Here is a 22,100-nt window from a genome sequence, read left to right as displayed (position 1 = left end):
CCAATGATACTCAATGCTAAGTTGGAGAACAGTTCAATGTTTACTAATGTAATATTACATCTTTACAGAATTTATTACATTACGGAACAGCAGTGCTAGCCCAAATGTAAAACAATGGACACTGTAATAATTTAAAATATTTCCACGGAGTACCGAGTGGTGTACATTTTGGACCCCAATTAAAAAATGGTATTTTTTAACGAAAAATAACACTTTGTACACAAAAATTATTTCACTGCCATATTCTTCATTTATTTCAGTCAGCTATAAGAAAATGGAAAATTAACAGTCATTACTTACAGAGCTATCACAGAAAAATATAAGTGGGGTACAACTTGTACCCGCTTGGCCGTCCTAGGATTAATTTTAAAAGAAGAACTTAGTTTCTCAAGTATGAACTTATTTCCAAAAAAGAATGACAGATGAGGTAATCAATTAGTATTCGCAATCGAATTTGAAACTTCGCATCTTAATCATTTCTCCCCTTTCATTTTTTTATAAAATAAAATAATATTGGTGTGTTTAAATATGTTTTACAAATACCACTAATAGTACCTTCTGCTACAAATTTCAGTTTAATTCGTTTTAAAGCAAAATTACATCTTAACTTTGAGGAATGAACGTAGCACAGCTGAAATTCGTAAAACAATCAGGTACGACTATTTCTAAGTTACCATTAGAATGTTCATGGGGTTTAGCACTAAAATTAATCTAGGCATACTTGAGAAATGATTACATATCACTCTACAGCAATATAGGATTAAAATTTATATCTATCTATCTATCTATCTATGTATCTATATACTATCTATATATATGGTGTTGCAAAATAAGTGTTACAACTCTGGAGGTGACTCCTACCACTGAGACAAGAAAAAAAGTTCTCTTGAACTTTCGGCTATCGGACATAGTTTCGGATCTACAAGGTGCCGAAAGCTAGGAAAAATGACTTTCGGACACCAATAGTTCGGAAACTATCCAACGTAAAGAGGACGGGTAAAAATTTCACTGAAGAAGTCATACCTGCTGTATTGAATTTGCATGTTTCACAATCCTACCATGCACACGCAAGGAAAAATGAAATGAAATCTTTAAGTTAGGCTAAAGGAGACGGTGATAATGAAAAATGAGTGAAATGGTGGAATGAAGAAAGTGGGAGGAAACGGGAGAACCCACGAGCACGGCGTTTGTCCACCACAAAGTCCACATGGCGCGAGCTGGGATCGAACCAGGGACCGCAAGCACCGGAGGTGAACGCTCTACCACTGAGCCACCCCGTCCCGCACGCGCAAGGAATTCCCCAAAGGAACGTAGGGAGTCCCGGATAATATACCAAATGAAAATTGGTCTAAATGGATATGAATTGATAGGGTTTCTACCAGGTAACAATAATTCGTTTGTATTAAGTCGATATCTGGAACAAATACAAAATGGCGGACACCTTCATGCCCGTTTTATGTGGTTGCATAATCGTCAAGTACGGATGCTGGCCTACAGTGATGTTCTGAGTATTAAGTGTAGCGAATTTGTATTCAAATGCCTTGGAAAGACATCTGGAGTGTCGGTAGAGCACAACAGATGAATCAGGGTGATTCACATGTGTGGAAACACTTAACGGAAAATGCCCAGAAATGCACTCGTACTCTGTAAACGTGAGTTGAAAGAGTCAGAAATTTAAGGATTAGCGTCAAGAACATGAAAGCCATTGCCAATTCACCAATAATATTCCATCAAACCGATGAAATATGATGTGCACGGTTGCATACCAATAAGGATGCAACAACTGAGGCCAAGTTGAAATTGTGCAAGGGGACTCACTAAGAAACTGGGTAAACTAAAGGAATGTCACTAGTGGGATCGCATGATCGATATTGAAATGTGTCCAATGTATGTGTTGATATCGACATGTAGCTAATGGACAAATGTCCACATATCCCACTACTGCTGGGACACCGTCCCACGTGCGAAAAATAGGAAAATAACTACTCGGGTCTTGAATCTGAGGCCGTGGGCTCCCAGTAGGATTGGAAATTGCGACCACGCAAGCGCTCTAGCCCTGAGGCTTCGAGGGAGCTTCACTTTCTCTGTATTCATTTTATTGAGGAGTACCCACTTTGTTTGGCAAGCGCTCTTGTACAGCCTCCCGACATGCTTGTGTGTTTCATTTTGTTACTCCTACTACACAGTTGTAAACAATCAGAGCTTTAAGACGTTTCTTCCTATTTCTCATGTCGTTTTATTTTCCATATGTATGGTGTTCCAGCTGTAGTGTTACATGTGCCAAATTGGTTCATTTTCGTATTTCTCTTGGAATGTGCACTGTGTGTAAGATACGAATTTCTGGAATTATTTTCCTATATTTCGAGTATGTCATATGTTTCAGAAGACGAGAGACATGATACAAGTTTGTAATTTTCACGCTATATCAGTATTTGAACCATGGATTAAGAGATTTCTTTTCATATGTGTCGACTGTGGGACAATGTTCCAAACAAAGAGGGACATTGATACAATCGCGTTCTAGTTACGTTCTACCGAAAATTGCACCAGATGTAATAGCAGAATGTACAACGTTATTTTCCTAGTTTTCGCACGTGAGACGGTGTCCCAGCAAAAGTGGGACATGTTGGCATTTGTCCATTAGCTACATGTTGATATCAATACACACATTGGCCACATTTCAATATCGATCATGCGATCACACTAGTAAAATTACTTTAGTTTACCCAATTTCTTAGTGAGTCCCCTTGCACAATTTCAACTTGGCCTCAGTTGTTGTATCCTTATTGGTATGCAACCGTGCAGATCATATTGTATCGGATTGATGGAATATTATTGGTGAATTGGCAATGGCTTTCATGTTCTTGATGCTATTCCTTACATTTCCGACGCTTTGAACTCACGTTTACAGAGTATGAGTGCATTTTTTCTGGGCATTTTTTGTTACGTGTTTCCACTCATGTGAATCACCCTGATTCATCTGTTGTGCTCTACCGACATTCCAGATGTCTTTCTAGAGCATTTGAGTACAAATTCGCTACACTTAATACTCAGAACATCACTGTTGGCCAGCATCCGTACCTGACGATTATGCAACCACATACAACGGGCATGAAGGTGTCCGCCATTTTGTATTTGTTCCAGATATCGACTTAATACAAACGAATTATTGTTACCTGGTAGAAACCCTATCAATTCATATCCATTTAGACCAATTTTCATTTGGTAGATTATCCGGGATTCCCTACGTTCCTTTGGGGAATTCCTTGCGTGTGCATGGTAGGATTGTGAAACATGCAAAATTCAATACAGCAGGTATAACTTCTTCAGTGAATTTTTTTACCCGCCCTCTTTACGTTGGGCAGTTTCCGAGCTATTGGCGTCAGAAAGTCATTTTCCCACGCTTTCGGCATCTTGTAGATCCGAAACTATGCCCGATATTCGAAAGTTAAAGAAAACTTTTTTTCTTGTTTCAGTGGCAGGAGTCACCTCCCAAGAGTTGTAACATGGATACTTTTTATCATTTCACTTTGACGTTGCAACTTGGGGGAGGGGGAGATATATAAAAAATACGGATATTAATGTCGAATCATAGTTCTCGGGGACGCTGAGATAAACAGTGACACTTCCGATGCCGTTTAACACCAATTTCAGCCCCGCAACTTGGAGGAGGGTAAGATACATAAAAATGATCGAAAATGACCGATATCAGAGGGCGCTTCAGTAATGATAAATTGTGACTGACTAGCGGAATATATTACTAATTTTTCTTATTTTAACCTAGCGAAGCGAGTAATTCACGTTAGTTACTTACATTGTTTTTTTTTCTTTTTTTTTCTAATTTTAATGGCACAAGGTTTAACTCTCAGCTATTCTAACATAGCGAAGATAATGTAATGTACTCCAATTATATTATCAGTGGTGATTATTCTCAGTTTGATCTTCAACTCTCTTCATTACACTTCAAATCCCAACACTGACAGTTCTTACAAAGTTACCTCCTTCTTAAGGATTCTTCACTTACGTACAGCTTAACTGAATCCCTCTTACGAAATTCCTACATCGTTACTTCCTATATTTGTGGTATGATGTCTACGTTTCTTTATCACAGTAAGTTGTTTACAGCTTGATTCATTGCACATTATGAAAATTCTATAATTAACGAAAAAAAAAATCCAAAGATAAGTCATATACAGTACGAACCGAATATAACGCGGTTGCTGGGGAACATGCTTATCCCCGCGTTATAGCCTTATTGTGGTATATTGAAATGTGATCGCATAAGTGAAAAAAATCGATCCTCAGTAAAGGTGGTGGAAGGAAACATTCGTGCGCTATAAGATAGAGTACTTTTAAACATTACTCTCCATTTAGGTATTTATTCCAGTCCTGTAACGGATTTACATTACACTACATATAATTCACAATAACTTAATTTTTGCTGTTTAAAAAAAAATAATTGAATTTTGTTTGACTAACTCAGTGCTTCTCAACCGACGTGTAGCGACACTGGTGTGTCACACAGTCCCATAAGGTGTGTCGCGAAATTTTAGAATTTAAAAATATTGAAGAATTTAATGATAATTAGCTAAAATCGAGATAGACTGCCAGTCAACAGCTCGAGCGGTAGCAGCTATATAGTGTTATATAAAAACTAATTGGTTTCACTATTATAATAGATAGTATCTATCTATTAAAATGCTGCAATAACAATTAAAAGCGCCCGAGCTCCAACGTATAACCATGGCTTTCAAATCTTGCATTTACGGTTATGTGTGATTTCAAGTTTAACAGAGACAAACATTTTAAGTACGAGTACTTTAAATAAATCAGTTAACTAGATCTTTTTCGTAAAGTTTATGATATAAAATTGTTGTTCAAAGCCTTTGTATTTTAATAAGCCTTCTCTAAAATCAATGCACATGAATTGTGCTTCCATCTTCCGATATGTTGTGGAAATTTATATGTTTGTGGCCAATCCTTTCGACAATGAGATCTCGAAAACTACAGGCTCTAGAAAGATGACGTTTTCACTGATCGATTGGAAATTTTGCGTAGACTGTCTAGTTCTAATTGAATATTTTAAAAACATGGCCGTTATTTCTTTATTACATTTTTTAGGGTACGCATGGAAGCGTTGAAATTAAAAAAAAAAAAAAAACTGAAACACCATATCCTACGCGTTATACATTCCAACACCACGCTGTTGTATATAGGGGTTGCATATGTCTCGGGCGTTTATTTTATGGCCAAATAATAATGAAAAAGGAACGATAACCATTTCTCCAGTTTAACCAGTAAGATGAATCTTTATTTTTGGAGTGATTTTCCCAATGAACACCATATATAACTGCGATTATAATTAGTTGTATATGTAATGTATTTGCTTATTACATACTGCATTCCAGAAGAAAAAAAAAAACACTGGTCAAGCATGAATTAGAAATTCCAACCGAAAGTAGGCTCAAATCTTGCAAACGGTGCGAAATATTGAGGTCCCCTTTATGATACGCTTTGCCAATTTTTTTTTCTTTTTTAATGAAGACTTTTTTCACTTGTGTCTGTAAAAGAACATGTACAGATGTGAGGAATGAGAAGGAGATCCATGCTCATATGTGAATGATGCGCTGTGTAGAGAGCGCAGGTTCAGCTAGTTTATAATAAAGATATCAAACAAGTGTGTCACAATCTCCTGCACGTTCAGTAAAGTGTGTTCAGAACCACTGGACTAACTAATGCACTACGTTTTTTTTTTCTTTCTTTTTGTTAACTATGTGGTGAAACTGATTCTAACAGTAAAATTGTATTATCGAACCGCTCTTTGCAGAATTTTTACTGTTTTAACTAAATTTTCAAAAGTACAAGAAGTTGTAATAATAATAATAAATGTTTATTGGGGGCCAATCTTTCCCCCGCGTTACATCCAAATTCGCGTTTTTTTTTTTTTTTTGTTTTTTTTTTCGAACCTGCGATTTCGGGTTTCTACTGTACCAATCGACAGACCTCATTACGCTGAAAAAAAAAATTATAAGAATAAGTGTACATCTTCATAGTGTAAAATTATATGGATGAGTGCATAATTTTCAAGAAGATCGGGATAAATGAACTTTGTTTTTTTGAAAATCTAAAAATTGATATAAATATAGAAAAAAAAAAAACTAAATACATAGAAGTTCGTAGGGATCGTAATGATGCAAATTATGAATGCGTTAAAATATCAAATAATACTTTCGATAAAGTGGGTAGTTTCAAATATCTAGAATCAGTTTTAACAGACCAAAATTACATCCACGAAGAAATTAAATGTAGTCTAAAAACAGAGAATTCGTGTTATTTTTCAGTTCAAAATCTCTTGTCGTCGCGAATTCTGTCGAGGAATTTGAAGCTTAAAATATATAAAACGGTAATCATGCCTGTTGTTCTGTATGGTTGTTAAACATGGTCGCTTACTGTGAGGGCAGAACATAGACTGGAAGTTTTTCAGAACAAAATCCTGAGACGAATAATCGTACCCAAGAGGAAAGGGAATGGCGGAAACTTCATAACAAGGAACTATATAATTTATACCGCTTACGAAACATTGTTCAGGTTATGAAGTCTAGGAGGCTCAGGTGGGCAGGTGATGTAGCCAGAAAAGAAGAAAGTAGGAACTCTTTCAGAGTTTTAACTGGAAGTCCTATCGGCAAATGAGCATTAGGAAGACCTATGCGCAGATGGGAGGACAATATTAGGAAATAGGAATACAAAGTAGAAACTGGATCTAGTTGGCTAAGGATAGAAGTCACTGGAGAGTTTTTGAACACGGCATTGAACTTCCGGGTTCCATAGACCATAGAGTTAGTACAAGAGTTAAAAGTTGATGTTGCGCACGCCAGCTATTCAGAGGAAACTGATAGTGAAATACATAATCAAGCCTGCTTTTATTATGACACTAGCCAAATGATCGTAATTATGATTAGCTCTTCAATTGTTCGTTTAGTTTAATTACAATATTGTAGAAATGTGACACATATCAATAAATAGGTCATAATTGGGTTGAAACAAATTAAATGACTGCGAGAAAATTCTGATGCGTAATTTTCGATAAAATAAAGAAAAGGGTATTTTTATGGCTATTAAAACAGTGTCGTTCGTTACCAGTAAAAATTGCTAGTTTTAATGCTGCTAAAACGTATTTTCTATTTATTTGTGTACTATACAGAGTATCCTATAAAAATGTGCTGTCTTTATTGACCTATCACTCATATACAATACTTTTTGTATTGTTACAAAATGTGTAAACGATTTGCTAAAAAGACTAACTCAATTCATAATGTCATTACTTTTTGTTAAATTACGAGGGTCATTCGGAAAGTAAAGAACGTTTTTGTATAAACACTTTAATAACTGATATACAAAGGCGAAATTTGTGTTACATACTATGTGATACTTAAGTTACTTTTCGACATAGTCGCCGTGTAAATTTAAACACTTGTCATACCGTGGTACAAGTTTTTCTATGCCTTCGGCATACACAGTTGCCGCCAAACTGTTGAACCAATCACTAACAGCTTCCTTAAGTTCTTGAAATTTCAGGAAAGAATTCGTGCAGCCCATCAATAGTGAATCGCCTATCCTCTTGAATTTTCCGCTCAATTCTTCCTTTGAGTTCGTCAGTCACAACAGAAGGCCGGCCCGAGCGTTCCTCATCGTGCACATTCGTCCGTCCGTCATTAAACATAATGCACCACTTACGAACTGATGCTTCATTCATTACATTTCCATACACCTCAGTGATTTGTCTATAAATTTCTATCGGACGCACTTTTCTTGCATTCAAAAATCTTATCACACTACGAATCTCACACTTGGCGGGATCAGTAATTGTATCGCACATTTTACAGTCGCACAGCGAAGCAGTAACGGACCGTAGCGGATTGCAGCTGGTGCCAGACTGAGGCTAAAGCATGCCCAGGTCAATAACCCAGCGGCAGCGGGGGTGGGGGAACACGCGCACGCGCTAGCGCAAAACGTTCTTTACTTTCCGAATGACCCTCGTATTTTATTAGAACTGTAAATATGTCAACGAATATCTGGGGAGAGCGCAGTGGTAGAGTGCTTATCTTTGCTGCGTGGGATCCCTGATTCGATCCCTGTCCAAGTATGTCTGTGGTAGACAACATCGTATGTGTGAGTTTTCTCGGGTACTCCATTTTCCTCCCACAATTTCATTCCACCAATTCTTCCATCATCGTTCACTTGCCTTAATCATCCCTCTCCTTTAGCCTAACAGTCATGATCGTGGAACGTTAAACCACAGATCTGATTTCATTTTCAATGAATACCTTTAATCACTTATACGAAGGTAAGTCAAAAAATATGCGTAATGTAGCTATAACTTTTCTTACATTGTTCATGCTGACCTTTGCCCTCGTTTATTTTATTGTTATGTTGTTGTGGTCATGTTATGAAAAGTTTAATCCTAATTCCTCCATTTGTCTTCCTTTTGTTGTAGATAGAATATGGCCGCTCCATTAGAAGTTTGCATCAAAGAGGAACGTAGCTTTATGAAATCCTAGTCTGTTGTGGATGATTTCGTACGCAGAACCATGACTAATTTAAAGACGCTTATCACATCATCAATAGTCACTGGTCTGTATAACAGAACCAGGTCACGTGCACGTTCAATGTTGTCATCATTTATGGTCGTAATGGTCGCTCGGTTCCTTCCTCGTGCTTAACACTTGTGCAACCATTTTTTTTTTTCAATCCATTCGTAGACTCCGTTGCGGCAAGACACTGTTCGCGTATTGTGCCGAAAGTCTTTGATGGATTTCCGGACCCTGATACACCTTTCGACTACAAAAACTGGATCACTACTCGTTGTTCCTCTTTAGTGCAAACTTTTAATGGAGCGGCCATGGTCTATCTGCAACAAAAGGAAGACAAATGGAGGAATTAGGATCAAACTTTCATAGAATGACCACAACAGCATAAAAATAAAATAAATGAGAACACAGGTCAGTATGTCAGTGTAACAGAAGTTATAGCTAGGCATACATTGGGGATAATTTTTTATTTACCCTCGTATAATAGGGACTTAAAGTGTGAGTACAATTTTATGGGACACTGTATATACACTGTGAAGTAGCTTATCACATCTACTATAGTTTGTCTTTTCCTACTGCTAACAGCGACACATATAGTCCCACCATTGACGCACATTAAATTAAAAAGGTAATTATGAATTATTTTCGACTTTTTTTTTTTTATAATGGTGTTACTCTATCACTTTAATACTATTTTCCCAGTTTTCAATAAGTTTCAATTTCTATTGGTTCTTATCTTTATCCCTATTGCTTTTGCTTACCTCACTGAAGTTTCACTAATAACGAAAACAGTTTTCTGATAGTAGTGGGAGACATCAGGTTCGACACCACGTCATATCAATTTCTGTTAAACAATATCATGTACGAGAACATCTTTTCCAATTACAATTCATCTGCTCTAGATTTTGCTCCTGATGTGATAATTTGCAAAAGCTGCGTCACTTACCGCAAACAGGCCGCTGAAGTAAAGGTTGATACACTCGAGATTTAAGCCCTGGCGATATGACTTCGCATTGTTTATTTATTGGTTGGTCAGCTGTAGACATCGATTCCAGCTCCACCAACATTCGACGCAGCATCGTTGCTCTACGAATGAAGAATAATCAATGAATTAAGAACTTATCAATCTAATTTCGAAAGTTACATCATAAGAGGACATTTATACACGATCTAGTGGTGTTACTATCTAAAAGTAACGATAACACAGCCACATACAGATGGTGATCAGAAAAATGGAAACACCTGAACGAAATTGCAACTTACTAGATTAATATGGTGTCGGGCCACCTTTCGCCTTCAGAACAGCCTTGATGCGACGTGGGATGGAGGCATAGAGGTCGTGAATGGTAGCAAGTGGAATTTTACACCATTCCTCGTGCAGGACATCAGCCAGTTCTGTGAGAGAGGGTGGAGGTGGAAATCGTCGCCGGAGCCGTGTTTCCAAGACGGACCACAGATGTTCAATTATGTTGAGATCTGGGGATTGGGCGGGCCAGGGGAGGTGTTGAACTTCATCCCGATTTTCCTCAAACCACGCTGCAACAACGCCAGCTGTGTGAATGGGTGCATTATCATCCTGAAAGATGGCGTCATTGTCCGGGAACAACATCCGGACCATAGGATGCAAGTGGTCTCCTAAAATTGCGACATAATCGTTGGCAGTGATTCGTCCGCTAAGTGTGACCACAGGGCCCAATGAAAACCATGATATGGCGGCCCACAGCATCACCGAGCCGCCGCCATGTTTCACAGTTGGGCGGAGACACTGCAGATCATAAGCTTCTTTCGGTGTTCTTCACACATAAACACAGCCCGTGGTTGGGAATAGGGTGAAGGATGACTCATCCGACCATATCACACGTTTCCAGTCCTCAACGGTCCAAGTTGCATGGTCGCGGCACCATTTGCGGCGTGCGAAAGCGTTATGGTCCCTGATGAGCGGTTTGGCCCGTGCAATACGACCCCGTATGTTCATGTCATGTAATTCGCGGTGGACTGTGATTGTCGAAACAGGGTGGGGGAGGTGCTGATTGAGTTCCTCCGTCACTTGCTCCGCAGTGGTACGATGCTTCTGCGTGACAATGCGCTTTAATACCCGGCGTGACCTGTCAATCATGATTTTCTTCCGCCCACTGTTCCGCTTCCCCGATGTGGTTTTCCCGTGTGTTGTGTAGACCGTCATCACCTTCGACACTGTCCCACGCGACACACTTAACACAGTAGCCACTGCCGTCACACTCACTCCACATAACCGCGCACCAACAATTTGCCCTCTTTGAAAATCCGAGAGATCTCCCATTTTACACTACCTCCGTCTGCTGCAGCCACTGGACACTGCTGTTCCACTGCGCCTGACGTAGTATGGAGACCGACCTAACACATCACCACCAGCGGTCCGCGCTGCGGGCGCCACGACACCACTGCCAACCCATACATCTGACGTGTTGCCAACTACAGGTGTTTCCATTTTTCTGATCACCATCTGTATATATAGGTAAGATACAGTAACACAGCAATGCAAAAAAAAAAAAAAAATCTGTGCCATCCGCGGTATCGATTCGATGTATTTTGTTACACAGAATCCAAATTTCAAAACTCTAGGACGACTGACCGTGTCAATTTTTTATGGGCGAAAAATTTGAACGATTTTGGATAGGGGGGACACACACGTTTCGCCCATAAAACAAAACTGACATGGTCAATCGTCCTGAGGTTTCGAAATTTGTATTCTGTGTAACAAAATACATCGAATCCATATCCTGGTGTCCGATGCACTGAACATATTTTTTTGTGTGGCTGTTTAATCACAGAATACATAATTGAGTACGCATTTTAGCAGAGGCAAGACAGCACTATCCTAAGGAATCCTGTGTTGGTTTTGTTATGATAAGCGACCGTGGGAACTATAGCAACTCGCTTCCGCAACACGATCATGCTGCTTAATTTTTATTTTATTTTATTTCCTTCAATTCGAAATTTGTATCTCGGATCACTAGCCAGCAATTTGCAAACAAACTCACTAAATACTTTCTCACTATTGAACTGAATATACTGAAAGGTACGAGGGTATTTCCAGAACTTTCAGTCTGATGCTATTGGTAATAAAGAGTTTCTAGAACTTTCCGTCTGACGTTACTGGTAATAAGGCGTTCATGCCATAGGTATTTCCAGAACTTTCCTTCTGATGCTACTGGTAATAAGGTGTTCATGGTATAGGTATTTCCAGAACTTTCCGTCTGATGCTACTGGCAATAACGTGCTTATGACATACGGTAATTCTAGAACTTTCTGTCTAATGCTACTGATAATAAGGCGTTTATGGCATAGGGTAATTCTAGAACTTTCCGTCTGATGCTACTGGTAATAAGGCGTTCATGGCATAGGGTAATTCTAGAACTTTCAGTCTGATGCTACTGGTAATAAGGCGTTCATGGCATAGGGTAATTCTAGAACTTTCCCACTGACGCTACTGGTAATAAGAGGTTCAGGTAATAAGCTTCAAAGATATATTTGTGTGCGTTTTTTATGTCAATTTGTTTACCGTGTAGTTGGTTTAGCGCAGTATAATGAAACATTGTCTTTCCTATTCAAATTAGGTGCTAAAGTTAACGTCCTTCGTAAACCTTACGAACTCCCTCCCCGAGGATATAAGAGATGTTCTGAATAATCAAACAGATATATATATATATATATATATATATATATATATATATATATATAAGACTTTTGGTGAGGGAAGTTCAATTTACATAAATCACCGCATCGTGAACTCGTAAGTGATGGTGGGTATTCGGCCTGGAATCTCTATCGGTCATATCTTGGCCAAACGCCCTCACGAGCGTAGTGGCACCTGAACCCTAGACTGTTATAGTTGGCTATTTCCTCACAGGGATATGCGGAATCAAACCCCAGCCTTCTATTATACAGTAAGACCAATCAATATCTTAACTAGAGGAATTATCCCTAAAAGTACTGTGACACAACTTGAACAGATAAACGCAAAACATGTCCTAACAAATCTACAAAAATCAGTAATACTAGACATCTGTAATGTTATCAGAAAATTCTTTGGAGAAGAACTCTTCAAATAAGCTGCACTTGCCAGAGACGGCCGTCAGATTACTGAGCTGAAACCAGTTTAAACCGAGAAACAGCATTATTATTATTATTATTATTATTATTATTATTATTATTATTATTATTATTATTATTAATAATAATAATAATAATAATAATAAGAAGAAGAAGAAGAAGAAGAAGAACGGGTTTGAAAAATGTTAAACTTATGACCAACTGTCTGTTTCTTCAACATTTTAATTAATTGGTTAATTAGTTAATGAATTAATTAATAAGGAAGGATCGAAAAAAAGAAACAAAGAAAGGAAGAAAAAAGATAGATAGAAAATGGGCACATTGAAACTGCTGCACAAACCGTGCGAGTGTATTAATTTTTTTTTTTTTTCAAACATAATTCATGTTACTTTCAAAATAGTTCTTCCTGTATGCTTAAGAAGGTATAGTTTGATTTCTGCTCATAGGAGTTTGAGTTATACAATGTCCGTGTGCATAGTTTTATTCATACGCTTTTAATTGTCTTCTACTTCATCATTTCATACCTGCATTCCTTTCTCCTATCTCCTTTAAATGAAAGCTTCTTCTATTCTACATAAGATAAGTGTATAAAAAAATATTCAATCGTTACAGAAACATTGTACTTACTTGGCCATTTCTACCGACCAAAGACTTTGTAAATTCTTAATTATTTCTGCGAGAACTTCTTGATCTATAACCCAATTCACTCCATCGAATTCACAGCTGAAGAGATTCAGAGGCACTTCAGACGCCATCATGTACTGAGGTTTCCTGCAGATATTTAAGATTTCGAAAATGGAATTACAGAAACAAAAAAACTTTACAACATAGAGAAAAAGGATACAATGTCTTAATTTTTAACTGTTTACTGTAAAATAATACTGTAGATACCAATACTTTGTGGTATCTTAGAGAACTATGCAGAGTTGTTTTTAGCGTCGTATTAAGAGTTTGACTCACGTATGATGCTACTTCTGTATTTAGAAACAGTTCGTGGAATTAGCAACGATATATATCGAAAAGGCAAGTCACGACTTTCCGCAGGTTCTCCAAACACATTAGGAGAAATTAAGGTACGAATGAATGATTTTTGAGAATTCTGCAGATGGCAGTGAGCGTGAAGCAGCATGACTATCAGGAGCGTTTTCCTAACAGACTCCCAACGATAATACAGGATGTTTGCAGTTATTTATCGATGCATGTGTCGAACAGGGATCGTACTACTGCTCATATAGATGCTGGTCGTCCCCGTCGTGTAAGAACACCTGTCATGGACAAACGTGTGTTAGTAGCTGTGTAGCCAGGTATGAGTACGATGGAACTTAGCCGTAAAATGCGTGTTAGTCACATGAAAATGCCTTGTACCTATAGGACCTGCAAAGGATACAAGGACTGACAGAAGCGGATTTCCAGTCACATGAAGCATTATGTCAGTGGTTCATTCAACAGACCAATACCGTCATGCTGTTTCAGCCATATTGTTCACTGACGAGGTCACGTTTGGAAGGGATGGCATCGTTAACACGAATAATACACACACGTGGCCAGATGCACATCCCCACGGTATGGTTGTCACTCATCATCAATATCAATTTGGACTCAATGTATGGCGTGGTATTGTCCATTATTACTGATAGGCCCATATACGTTACCCCGAAGACTGAATGGAGCGCAGTATTTTACCTTCCTGCAGATATACTGCCCGACTTACTGGAAAATGTTACCCTAGCGATTCGCCGCAACATGTAGACATGCATGATGGGGCTACCACGCACTTCAGTGTAAATGTCCACCGGAGGTTCAACAACTTCGGAAGACGTTGGATCGGGTGTGACGGTCCAGTACATTGGCCTTTCCGGTCTTCGGCCTGAATCCAGTGGATATTTTTATCTGTGGGGACACATGAAAAGTGCTGTATATGCTACTCCTGTCAACGATGTCAACGACTTAGAACAGCATATACATAACGCCTATGCAACTGTTCGTCATGACCCAGGTATCTTCGAATGGGTTCACCATTCTCCGTTCGTCATGCATGCATTACTGTCCATGGCGGCCACTTTGAACATTTGTGATGTGCCCGACGAACGTGCATGTATGTTTGTCTACGCGTCAATATCTAGCCAATATGCCCAATATGGTATATCTTCATAGGACCTTTATTTTGCTTATCTCGGAGTCAGAAATCACCTCCCGACGTTCGTACATTAATTAAGTTACACCCTATATATATATATTAAAGTTAGATGTTATTCTCAAGCTAGACTAAGGCAAAACTCATAAAAAAAGATTGATTAGAATGGGATTGACTTCATTCATGGGGTAGATGAAGTCATCGTACGAGATCGGCGTCGAAATAAGAACAAAATAGAACACTTCCTTTCTCAATCCAGTACAAAATTTAGAAAACAATCTTAGTATTTAAAATATATGATATACTGACAAGTTGCTTTAGAAATAAATGTGCTCTAGATTACTTATATTATACTGTATTTGCAGAAAATCTGCTGTGAAAATAATAAAAAAAAATGATTTCTGTATAACCAAGTTTTTGATTAACTTGAGAAGCCTCGGTCCATTCAACTCTAAATTTTGGAGATCCCACTCAACCTAGAATCCAGCATCCAATTAGGAGAAAATTAAGTGTTATACACGTAATTACTTACTGAGGGTATCTTTCAACGTCAAGTAAGTCCAAAATCACTTCCGGTTTTTCTTGTCCTTTCCCTATAAGAATCAACACAGCAACGATGCACCTTATTTGATGGTACAGAAACGCTTGCCCTGTTATTGTCAATTCATACATATCATATCCTTCACTCGAGCCACTTGTAGTTCGTTCACTGTCACAACTCACTGTCTGACCAGCCGCGTCCCGTGATATCACCTTAAAATCCACACTTAGAATCCTTCTTTTATAGTTCAACACACCATTAGCGACGTCCATTTTACAGAAATTACGGAAATCGTGTTCTCCAATTAAATACTGTGAAGCCTCCTTCATTACCTGAAACAAAACAAAATCTCCATTCATTCACCTTGTTATCTATGGTACTGTTAAGCAATTCTATAACAGAAATAATGCACAAGAGTGAATTACTAATCACCGAAATGTACAGGCCACGACAGCTTCTAATATAGTGAATACCTATCCTTTGAGAAAATCTTGTTTATTGCTTGACATTGGTTTGAAAGCTATCTGTCAAGCAGAACATTGAAGTTAAAGTTGGGCTTGTACATTCTCGTATAGGCTATGTAAAAAATGGAATACCGCAAGGGTCACCCTTGAGGCCCTTCTTATTTTCTTTATTTTTAAATGATCTCGCGGAAAAAGTCAAATACTCCAACATTCTGCTATATGCTGACCATATGAAGTTGTTCAGATTAGGCAACAATGAGATTGATAATTATTTACTACAACAAGACTTAAATTCAGTAAACGCGTGGTGTAGAAACTATTTTCTAAAAATTGATGGTAAGAAAACGCAATTTATGACATACACCAATAAAATTCAATATTGTGTCAATAAATTCGAGGTCAGTGGTTCACAAATAGAGAAAGCAAGCATTATTAAAGATCTAGGTATTACATTTGATGCTCAGTTGAAGGTTTTTTACCACATAAATTGTATTGTACAAGGTACCAGAAAAATAGTAGGTTTTATTTTAAAACAGTGGCCTGTATTTCAACGGGATAAGCATATGTAAATTTATATAAATTACTTTTAAGACCAAAAGTAGAATTTGGTTTGGTAATATGGAACAGTGTACTTAAAACTTTGACAAACAAGACAGAATCTGTGGAAAAATGTATTATTCAACTGCTATGTTTTAAGATGAAAATGCGCTACTATTCACATAGCTATGAATATTGGAAGGATTATTGAGGTTTGGAGAGTCTTACAAACAGAAGAAAAAATTTTCAAAAGTATACTTGCAAAAAATACCATTGGGTGCTTGAATTAATTCCCGCTGTTTTTTATACCAATGATAAATTGTCATTCCACATGAACAGAACAATATCTTCTACTGAAAGTACTGTCCCTCGGTAGCTACAACCTTTTCTCACTTTTCGGGTAACAAATGTATTCCGCGATAGAAAAATGCGGGTTCTTGTGAGGCAATCCACACATCGAACCAGTTTTGGATATCTGCGACAGTTCTGAAGTGTTGGTCAAAAAGGTCATGCTGCATGGATCGAAACAAATGGTAGTCGAAAGGGGCGACTTCTGGTGAATATGGCGGGTGGGGTAAGATATCCTATCGCAATCCCACTAAGGTTTCTTTCACTACATTTATAACAAGTGGTCTGGCATTGTCATGGAGCAGAATCACTTTGTCGTACCTCTGGTCATACTCCGGTCGTTTTTCTTGAAGTGCTTGATTCAATGCAGTAATTGTATTCGGTAACGATCAGCATTCATCATTTGATCCGGTGGAAGCAGCTCATAAGAAACCACACCGATTTGATCTCACCAAATGCACAGCATAATTTCCTTTCTATGAATGTCCGGTTTTCGCGTTGATGTTGATGGTTCTCTGAGCCTCATGCATGATTTTCTGCGCTTGGGATTGTCGTAAGGAATTCATTTTTCACCGTCGGTTACAATGAAGCAGCACTTCTCAAATGGTTAAAAGTTTCGCAATCTCTTTTCGTCAATTCATGTGGCACCCAGTTTCTCACTTTCTGGATCATCGGATGGATTTTAAACGCTTACTAACGGTTGATTCATTAACATTTAGAGTTTGAGATAACTGTTTAAGAGTGTGAGATGAATCTTCTTCCAGTAGTGCCTCTAAGTCTCCATCTTCAAACTTTTTCGTTTGACCAGGACGCATTTTGTTGCTCAAGTCAAAAATCATTGCTTTTGAATCGTCGAAACCACTCTCTACACATTGTTTCCGATAGACCATGCTCTCCATATCGCCTCCACTAGCAAACGATAGTTTTCTGCAGTAGATTTATTAAGATGGAAACAGAAGAGTAGCGTTTCCCCCAAATGTTGTTTTTTAGGCACAAAGCCCGCCATGTTCAAGAGACTAAAAAGAAATGTTCTTTTCACTTCACTCGAAGGTCGAATAATGCTCTGATAGCCCAAGGATAGCACTTCCAAATAGATATCCTGTCACAGTCTGCTGTGTTCCAATACTACAACTACTGCCCTCTGTTCATCAACAGCGAGAATTAATTCAAGCACCCAATATATAATGTTTATATTAGTGAATACTGTTTATGAAACATTGGTTTAAAGTACCAAAATCATAGCATATGAAACAGCACGATTTTTAGTTGTTCTGAATTGAAAATGTGAAATTTTAAAAAAGATCCAAACATTCTTTAAGTACATAAATTTAGATTTACTGTATTAAGCAAGTGAAAATTTTATGAGATCTGACTGATAATTTTTAAGCAATGACGTTTAGAAACATTGAGCTAAATTTTGTTTTTCTTTTAGATAGATAGATAGTGAGCTTGATAATTTTTACACCGTTGACAAGGAATTATTTATGCTTAAAGGACTTTTACTACATTAAAAGTCTTATGTTTTGTATTAGTGCTCCTCTTTTAACTGTTTTCTTATTATTATTCTATTATTATCATTAGTATTATTATTCCAGTGTAATGTACTGTTCTGATACCACACAATGTGCTATATTTTTGTCAAGAAACTGTTTACAGCACTAAAAATGTAACATCAAGAATGCAAAGTATCAGCATAAAATGTAGTAGACAAATACTTTAAGGTCCAAATGTGAAATTATTTCACTTTCCACTCTGTGCGACAACGCCGCAAATGTCTAGCAGGAAGTCCAGATGCCAGTAGCACGTGCCTCCGCTGTAGGCGTCCAGAACGGCTGCGAAACGACAAAGCATAAGGAGAATGAAACTCCCACTCAGATGCACATCTTCGGACAACCATTTTATTCGAAACAGAAGTAGTTGGTTGGTTGAACTGGAGTTAAGTGCACCTTTCAGCAGCGATGCTATATAAGACGTGGATCTAGAGTTTAACATATAATCCAAATCACATGAGCTCCCACCGGGAATTGAATACGGGTTACGCTAACCATATAACCGCGGCGGAGCTCCAAAACAGAAAAGACTTCCATTGCTAAGTATCACTACTCCCTCTCCCGAAACCATCAAAGTCGGTAATCGTTTGAGACAAGGCTGGAACGAACGACGGCTATTTTTCAATCTAAGTTAAGCCACTAAAGGAGAACTACGTGAGATGATGAAACGGGCATTAAGACAAAGCAGTCCAGTGTACGTCGTCTTCTTCCCACCTGATAAGCAGATTCTTCTGCTCAATGATTGTATAGTAGCGATCTTGAGAACATATCAAATACAATCGAAGGATCCACCAAGTAAGAACTACATCATGTAACTCAATTGTTTCAGACACAAGGGCAGAATACAGCCGCAATTCGTCGTCGAAAGAGTAAGGATTATGGCGGGAACATTATAAGTGATCGAGGTGCGCATGACTACTTCAGAGAGTTTAAATAAGGATGAGGAAGGTGTAGACTGCGATTTCTGAACTGTCTGCTCAGGATCCTGAAATTTGAAGATCAAGGCCTCGACAAATCAAATTCCACTTCACAAGCGCTTCGACTGCACTCGGTTTGTTTTAAAGCTCCTACTCCACAACGATTGAACGGCAGTCTGTTATTGCTATAGGGAGGGCGATATCCTACGGGAAACAAATGCCTGGTGGCTTAGCGGAGTTTAAAAAATAGCCCTCATAGATCTGTTTCCAGCAACCGATTGCTCAGCGTTCTTACGCTTACATTGGGGAGGGGAAGGTAGCCACATAGCTCTGGTTACAATGGAGAACGCCGTCCTGCCAATTAGAGCAGCCCAAACGACCCTTAGATGTGTCGCAAGGGGACTGTGGAATCCCGATGTGAAATCCTTTCTCCTTCCATCATGTGCCTAATAGGAGGACGCAATGGATCACTGATACTAGCAGAAATAAATAACTACCAGTTATATCGTTGATCGCCATAGAATTAAAATTGTAATACACACAGACCAGCAGTTTTCTGTAATCAATTCCGCGTCCCAGGAACATATTCAATCTTAAAACTAACCCCTCTACTAAAACGGAAATGATAAAAAGATATTACTACTTCTGGTTTTAATAATAATTCAGAAAACAGCACACTACAGAAACCAAACTCTTGACGAGGTAAACAAGTGGTACTGCTATTGTTCAGCAGTGATACTACTATTCAGGCACCATTTTATTCTCATAATAAAAACTTATCCTCTCTCGATGAAACACATTTTCCCTTTGCAGGCTCTTACCTCAATATCTAATTCTCCTCTTGGAAGGAAATATTTATAAGTTCTTTGAAGACAATCGAATCTAGCACTCCTAGTCTGTGGCACATGACTCCAAGCGATGATTCGAATTTCTGGAGGCAGAAGTCTATTCAGCATTTTACAATAGTCCATTTCCTCCGAAACATTATCTTCCGACACAGGAGTTTCTGGTGGTATTTTGCTTCTCACATCAAGTGAAACAACCTACGAGGTTACAAAGTAATTTATGAGAAACGGAAACACTTACAAGCTCGCCTTTTCTTCAAATAATTCTAAAAATCAATTGCGCTATTTGCTACTGAATGGCATGATAATCAACTCATCCACTGTATTTACACATAAATTTTATTCATATGTTTTGTATTTCACAATAACATTTTATCTGTATTTTGTGTCATTTTCGTCTAAATTCCCGATCCATCTTTTTGATAATATAAAATATGCCATCTCCTTCAATTTGAAATTTTTGATTTCTAGTCCCAACTTCATCATTGTTCATTTTGTGATTATATTCGAATTCTAAAATACTAGCGTTTAACGGAGAGAAAAAAAAGTCCGAAGATAATACACATACCAATCAACAAATTATATGGGTGAGTGTGATCTTCATGCGTAGTTTTCGAAAAAATCGACAAAAACTATTTTTTGTGAACCTAAAAATTGGTATTGTATGACACGCCATCTAACTAAACTAAGTAACTCTATGGTCTATGGAACCCAGAGGATCAATGCCACGTTCACAAAAGCTCTCCATTACTTCTGCCCTTAACCAATTGGTTCCAGTTACTACTCTGTATTCCTATTTCTGCGAGATCCATCTTATTGTCCTCCCATCTACGCCTACGTCTTCCTAATGGTCGTTTTCCGAATATATTAATATTTCCAGTTAAAACTTTAAAAGCGTTCCTACTTTCTCCCATTCTAGCTACATTATCAGTCTACCTGAGCCTCCAAAACTTGATGGTCCTAACAATGTTCGGTAAATCATATAAATAATATAGTTCCTCGTTATGAAGTTTCCGCCATTCCCCAATTCCGTTCCTCTTGGGTCCAAATATTCGTCTCAGGATTTTATTCTGAAATATTTTCAGTCTACGTTCTTCGATCAGAGTAAGCGACCATGTGTCGCAACCATATATGACAACAGGCATGATTATCATTTTATATATTTTAAGCTTCAAATTCCTCGACAGAATTCGCAAACACAAAGGATTTTGCAACTGAATAATAACAGGAATTTTCCGCTTTCAATCGACACTTAATTTCTTCGCAAATATGGTTTTGGTCTATTAATATTGATCCTAGATATCTGAAAATATCTACTTTGTCGAAAGTATTATTTGATATTTTAGCGTATCCATAATTTGCAGTATTACGATCCCGACGAACTTCCATGTATTTAGTTTTCTCTGCATTTACTTCCAAACTTATGTCAATGCAAGCGTTCAATAAGACCTTTGCATTTCTTTCTATTGTTCTCCTATCATCCCCTATTATATTTACATCATGAGCATATGGCGTAACCTACCTAGGCAACCAGGGCCTAGAACTCAATGGTATGCACCACGTCATGTACTAAAATTAAGCTGATACTAACGTATACACTAATGCAAGGGTTTTCAAACTTTTTGCAGTTGAGGCTCCCCTCAACTACCAAAATCTGAACGTGCCTCCCCTGTCAAAAATGAACTGTATCACAACATAAATACATATATTCCTAAAAGAAAGACTATCGCTATGATAAACTATGTTTCATTTATTAATTACTAATGGTAATATCTCATTAACACAGGGATGTACATTGTACACACTGACTACACCTTTTAATGTTATTAGGTGGTGTTAATAATTATTAATTGTGATAAGTCAGATATTTATGTGAAAATTGAAAAATACAAGCAGAGAGGAAATTTGAATAATAAAAACCAGCACATTTAAATTGTCAGCGAAGTCAATGGGATAATCCACTATGTATTACTAAAGAAGAAGAGTGCAGACTTAAGGGTGCGTGATGCATTATAAATATATTATTTTGTAGGATCTTTTTTTTTTTTTTTTTTTAATGTCCTCGCTCCTCCCCCGACAACTTT

General features: G+C 37.9%; 1 protein-coding gene across 4 annotated transcripts in view; it reads right to left on the bottom strand.

Moving 5' to 3' along the window:
• The window catches only part of LOC145690769 (tRNA pseudouridine(38/39) synthase), a 33,930-nt gene that overhangs the window by 1,775 nt on the left and 10,055 nt on the right, over positions 1 to 22,100 (bottom strand). For 3 of the 4 annotated variants that reach the window (XM_081766009.1, XM_081766006.1, XM_081766007.1), the window contains exons 4-7: positions 19,993 to 20,214; positions 15,347 to 15,687; positions 13,308 to 13,451; positions 9,535 to 9,674 (exon numbers count right to left, since the gene is read on the bottom strand). In XM_081766009.1, coding sequence (XP_081622135.1) covers positions 9,535 to 9,674; positions 13,308 to 13,451; positions 15,347 to 15,687; positions 19,993 to 20,214 — 847 coding nt within the window. The remainder of the gene's footprint in view (positions 1 to 9,534; positions 9,675 to 13,307; positions 13,452 to 15,346; positions 15,688 to 19,992; positions 20,215 to 22,100) is intronic. The other variant, XM_081766008.1, reaches the window with a different exon arrangement.

Source organism: Thermobia domestica, chromosome 7, assembly GCF_964235325.1.
Source record: "Thermobia domestica chromosome 7, izTheDome1.hap1.1, whole genome shotgun sequence".
NCBI lineage: Eukaryota > Metazoa > Arthropoda > Insecta > Zygentoma > Lepismatidae > Thermobia > Thermobia domestica.
This window is presented reverse-complemented; position numbering and strand designations above follow the sequence as displayed.